The sequence below is a fragment of the Gossypium hirsutum genome, chromosome D08 (genome assembly GCF_007990345.1).
Source record: "Gossypium hirsutum isolate 1008001.06 chromosome D08, Gossypium_hirsutum_v2.1, whole genome shotgun sequence".
Classification (NCBI taxonomy): domain Eukaryota; kingdom Viridiplantae; phylum Streptophyta; class Magnoliopsida; order Malvales; family Malvaceae; genus Gossypium; species Gossypium hirsutum.
In genome coordinates, this window is record NC_053444.1 from 63,052,176 (window position 1) to 63,058,175 (window position 6,000).

At 35.2% G+C, this 6,000-nt stretch overlaps 1 protein-coding gene across 1 annotated transcript; it reads right to left on the reverse strand.

The window, feature by feature from the left end:
- Positions 1-17: 17 nt before the first annotated feature.
- LOC107962792 (L-ascorbate oxidase) lies at positions 18-4,911 on the reverse strand. Its single transcript, XM_016899311.2, has 5 exons — positions 4,416-4,911; positions 4,245-4,337; positions 3,254-3,466; positions 2,576-2,770; positions 18-1,277 (listed from the first exon to the last, which is right to left on the reverse strand). The coding sequence occupies exons 1-5, from the start codon at positions 4,692-4,694 to the stop codon at positions 333-335; spliced, it is 1,725 nt and encodes a 574-aa protein (XP_016754800.2). The 5' UTR covers positions 4,695-4,911; the 3' UTR covers positions 18-332.
- Between the last annotated feature and the right edge of the window lie 1,089 nt (positions 4,912-6,000).

The window sequence follows — 6,000 nt, forward strand, 5'->3', positions numbered from 1 at the left end:
AAAAATCAGAAAAACGATTTGGCAATAGCGGAATTCGATATTATTGAAGTTTAGTTGCGACTTGCAAGTTGTCAAACATAGTTTCCCTCAACCCATTGAAACAAGATGGACTTGGAGACTTTAGCCAATGCCCAAATGACCTGACATGAGATACATATTATACCAAGACAAGACCAGGCCCAAACTAGAACCGTTGTCCATGGCTAGCCCTTGACAAGTAGCCTACCCTTTTTCCTTAACCAAGACCAACCCCATCTAACAAACACCAGCAAATAAAGAAAAAAAGCCTGACACCAAATAGCCTAATACATAAATTAGCTCAAATCAGTCTCTCAGTTCTGCTTGTTTCCTGTTAATCCACAAGCAAGAGCCTCTTTTGGTATTTGACCTACACGATGGGCATCTTGAGCAAAAATAACCCCCATCCCCATATGCAAATGCGGCTCAATGTGGCAGTGAAATGCCCAAACCCCTGGATTATCCGCAACAAACCTCAATGCAGTCCACCCAAATGGGAAAATCACTGCAGTGTTTCTTAATGGTGGGTTCTTCAAGTTAAATGTCTTCTCATCTCCGTTTTTGAACTTCCCTTCTCCATATCCCAACACCCAGAAATCGTGTCCATGCAAATGCCATGGATGTATTTCACTAACATCCTTTGCTAAGGCGTTGGCGTTTTGAAGGATCACATCCACAGTGGTGTTTAAAGTAATGGTGTAAACCCCACTCCCTTGTGTTGTATTCTGGTTGGGTGCAGGCTTCATGATGTCATAGCTGCTATCGTAGTTGTCTGGGGGTGTTTTTTGGTCAAAAGCATTGTTGAGACCAAATTTAATGGACCCCAAATAAGGAGTGGAAGGCAACACCAAGGACACATTGTTGATGGCCCACTTGACGAACCCATTGAGTCGGTTCTGAGTGTTGAGAAGGATGATCCGACGGTCATAAGTCTTGGGTGGCTGAGGTGATCCCATGAGTGCATATATGCTTTTGGTGAAGGCCTTGCTGTGATTGTAATCGTCCCATCGAGGTGTTACAGGGGGTTGAGTTGTAGGGAGCTTTGATGCAGGGGTGGCAGAATAGCTCAAAAGGGTTAAGGCTTGGTTGGTTTTGGGATCTCTCCCTCTGACACCAATTGAAACCCAATAGTTCTTGTAAGGGTTTTGGTCTGTTTTTAACAACACTGAGTAGCTTTCCCCTGAATATATATCCAAATCATTAACAGCAAATGGTTGCACATGGTTCCCATCAGCTTCCACCACCACCATTTTGTGACCCTGCAAAAACAAAAATTAATGTTATTTCCATCCTTCATTTTCTTTAAAATTTCAATCATATCATGTTGGACAAAAGTATTATGGAGATCCAAATCCAAACTGGTTCTTCTATTAAAAATTTTATTTGTTTTTATGTTTAAAAATTAGTCTTTGTACATCAATATACGGTACACGTGGTATATCATTTTTAATAATATAAAAATATAAAATTTTTACCAGAAAAAATAATTTACTTTTCAATCTAATGTAAAAAAAATAATTTATCATTTCTCAATAAAAATAAAATATTAGAAAAACATTCATAATCTTTTAACTAGCATGTCGTACATAATCATATAAAATAACTCAATTATTGTGTATAGGACAAAGGACAGTTTTGAGTATGTATCACATGGTGAAAATTTTGATGTCCATAAAGAATGAATGCAATTTGTGAGACACATGCATTGGCTTGGTTCGCTATTTCTACTATTCAGTTTATATGGCAAAAGTAAATCACACAACAGTGGGATTCCTATTAACAGAAAAACAGGTCCCTGCTATTCGAATTTTATTGACGTTTTCCAACTTGCCAAACGCTATAAAATAGTGTGGGAACATGGGGTGTCCTAATCCTTCAATGGGCTAAATTCAAATTATTCTCATATTTTTAATAATTTCAATTTTACCAATTGAATGGATGTTATTGTTAATAGAAAAAAATATAAATTGAAGTACACTAAAACGCATATTTATAGATGTTAAAATAATAATAATAAAATATTACTAACCAATTTAGGGTGAGTTTGGATGGGCGATTGGATGCGATGCGTTTAGTTTACTTTTTATCTCACGCTACAATATTTAATATCACTGCCACTACTATTTTTACACTAACCGCAGATAAACATACCGTTAATCCAAACTCACCATTAAGCATGCTAAAATAGAGAGATTATAAAATCCTTATCCCATGGAAAAAGTCAATTTAGCCAATATTTTATTTTCCTGCACCTATGCCTTGTGTCGCCATCCACCAATAGTTTGATGCCACTGAAACATTATTACGACAGTTGCACTAAAACAGAATAGTCAGTATCTTCTTCTTTTTTTATTTTGACTTTTAATTTATTTTTGGTATTTTTCACATCAGAAAAAGGAGGTGTTGCAGATCAGATTCCCACTGTCCAAACACATCATGCAACCAGACAATTCCAGCTCAGCTTTTTTCCAAGAAATTTGATACCATAATTAAAATACCCAATTTCTAATTAAAATTATGGCAAAAGTGAGCATATAAAAAGAAATAGGGAGAATACCTCAATGGCCAAGTTGAGTGAAGCTAAAGCAGTGGTGCTGGCAATCCTGAGCCTGTAGGTTTTGTTTGGTCGGACTTTCAAGACTTGGGGTGCACATTTTTCATTTCCTTCGAACTTGCATTGGCTAATTGATGAATTACTAAATTTGGCAGCCAATGAGCAATTGTATTGCCCTCTTCCATTAATCAGCAGACTCTAAACCCACCATATAAAACAAAACATGTGAGAATTTTTACAAACAACTTTATTTTATTTTATTTTTTTGTAAATTTTATGAAATTAGTACCCAGCACTTCGGCTGTTTTAAGCCCAGATTGGAATGAGATGGGAATATGATTAAGAAACACCAACCACCATGTATATCATTATCATGGCAACTTTTTTTTTTTATTACAAATTGCTATATGGGACTCATCATCATGTGTCATCATCACATCACCATCTTTACGATTTTTTGTTTTACCATTTTTTATAGTTTTGTCAGTAATGACTGTGCCTGCCTGCCACCCACATGGTGATTGTAATTTATTATAAGTGGAGCGGACATCATTTGCACTAATTAAGCCGACCCAATCTTAATTTTAGTAATAGGGACGAGCCATAATACATGGGGTGCGTGTCCTTTCGTCTGTTTGTAACGAAGCATAGATAAATAAAAATGGGTATTGTTAGAATTACCTGTGGCTCCCCGATCCAACGGAAGGGATTGGAGGAAAGGCCAACCTCTTGCTCATGAACACTTTTGTGCCACCAATCACTCAACAAGAGATTAAACTCAGCATCATAATGGAATGGTTCTTTTTCACCATCTGCCATATCCACGATCAGGGACCCATACAACCCTGCTGATCTCTGCATTCCATAGTGCCCGTGATAGAAGTACGTTCCAGGCTGCATCATCATATCACTTTTTTATTATCATTTCGTAATTCTTTCTATAAACTATTCACCGAAAAGGATAATAATTTTATAATAATAAAGATGTTTATATAACTTCCTCGCTTAAAGAGAAAAAAAAAACACTGTTATTTACATTAAATAATATTTTTTTCATTTCACTAGATTGGTGCAGTATGTAGTATTAATCTATGTGCTGCAAGTTGCAGATTAAAAAAAAAAAGGCTTGTGCATTTGGATGGGTGCTTTTATTTTGATGATGACGATATTAGATGTTGTAACGATATTGTAATAGAAGATAAAAATATAAGTTAAACTTATCACATAAATATCTATCTAAACTCACACTTTAATTGATACCTTGAATAATAATTTTAAAATTAAAAAAATAATAATAAAAGATCGATAAGATGAAAAGGGAAAGTTTTTTGTTTTTCTTTTCGAACCGGAAAAGTATCTTTTTCTCCACCTATACACATGAAAATTAAAATTAAGAAATATTCTTTTTATATAATTATATTTCTATTTAAGATGAATAATATTCAAATAAAGCTGTGCACTTACTCCAAAATTTCCTTTTCATATAAAAATATAAAAATATATAATTTTTTCCACCTTTCTGTGTTTCTTGCCTAAAAACATTGGTTTACCTCTCCATATTTTCACAAGCACAACCATAGGAAGAGTTTTTACCTTTGTTTTCATTCAAGGTTTAAAGGAAGATGAGAGCTTCCATGAGAGAGAGAGAGAGAGAGAGAGAGAGAGAGATTACCCTATCAACTTTGAACCTGTATTCGAAAGTCTCTCCTGGGTTGATCGCACATTGCGAAATAGAAGCAGTCCCATCCGCCCATGGTGTTCCAAGCTGATAAAAAACATCTTACACATCATATACATATTTAACCACATACATATATATATGTGTATATATGATAATGCTAACCTGTCTAATTCCATGCCAGTGAATGACAACTCCCTCGGTATGAAGCTTGTTAGTGAGATCAACAACAATGGTGTCTCCGGCTTTAGCTCTAATGGTTGGCCCTGGGAACTGGCCATTGATACCCATCACAACATGTTCTTGACAATCTGGAGCTCCGTACATGTATTCCACTTCCCATTTGAAATGCCTAACCTTTGCACCCAATGAAACATGGATCAAAGACAAAACAATAATGCACAAAAAAACAATATCCCTGGAACCCCAAGATTTACAATCCATGTTTCAGTACGTAAAACCAGGATGGGTGTCGTGGGGACTTTGGATAGCTTATGGAAGTGGTGTTAGGCAATCTATTTATAGCGGAGGCTAATGCAAGGTTTAGACTAGCTGTGCCGGTGCTCACTAGGGCTTTGAAACTTAGCTTTGCTTTTTTACGTTTCCTTGCTCTTTGGGAGTGGTATTTATAAGCCAAAGCAGCCATGAATGTGTAATAATGTTTATACCAATAATCTTATGGAAATACGCAAATAAAAAAAAATATCTTGCCACACTAGGTGCTAATTGTCACAAGGACCATAAAATGTTGTTTTCAAATTGGAGGGTATATCTTCGAAATAGGTCAATGAGTTGATAAAGCACATATATTCCTCATGTTTAAATCAAACAGCAAAAAGTGAACATAATCAAGTTTGAAATTAGGGACCGTAGTATTAATTTTTGAATCTGGGATTTCATGGCTCTTTTATAGATCAGTATATTATTATATTGAGTAATAATATGCGTGCTCCAAGGTAATAAAGTGGCTGACCGGTTATGGGTATTCAAGATTGGGTGATCACCACCCACTTCTACTTGTTAATCTTCTACTTTAATCGTTTGCATTTGTTTTGATAAAATTATATTAATAAGGTTTAATGACAAAATTAGTCAATAAAATTTACATATTTTTGTTAAAATGATCCTAATTACTTTTTAGCCTTTTCTGATCATCAACCTTTATTTTTATTTTTTTCAAATTATTTTTTCTAATAAGTTTGATGGAAGTGCCAAGATAATTACATGTGAAAATAATAAAATAAATAAATCATACATGAAATTAAAAATATAACTCTTAATATTGAGAATAAAAAAAAACCCTAATTCTCTGTGCTCCCAAGAGTGCTTCGTGGTGTCCTAGAGAAAGCAGTATCTTCTGCGGCTTAGAATGGAGGAAAGTGGTGGTGAGAATAGAGAGGGTAGGGACGAGATCTCCCTTTTAGCAGATGAACTTATTCAATTAACGGTTAAGGGGTCGAAGGTGGTACCAAATTCCAAACCAACGTTGATATGCACAGTTTGGACAGGGAAACTATACACTCAAGAAAGCTTTAAGGCACAAATGAGGAGTATTTGGAAGACCAAGAAAAAGTTTGAGATTCAGATGGTAGAGCAAAATCTATACTTGATAGTTTTTGAATTAGAAGAAGATTTGGAGTCAATTTTGGAAGGAAGACCGCTGCAGTTCCGTAAGAATCTTAATTTATTCAATAAATTAAGTCAGGAGATGGAGAGAGATCAGATTAGTTTGACTTCCTCACTGTTCTGG

Bases quoted from the DNA above. Each gene is read 5' to 3' on its own strand.
- LOC107962792 (XM_016899311.2), bottom strand. From the start codon at position 4,694: ATGGATTGTAAATCTTGGGGTTCCAGGGATATTGTTTTTTTGTGCATT. The intron at 2,771-3,253 runs GTAATTCTAACA...TGGTGGGTTTAG, and splicing joins GTTGGATCGGGGAGCCACAG to AGTCTGCTGATTAATGGAAG. The intron at 1,278-2,575 runs GTATTCTCCCTA...TTGTTTTTGCAG, and splicing joins CACTCAACTTGGCCATTGAG to GGTCACAAAATGGTGGTGGT.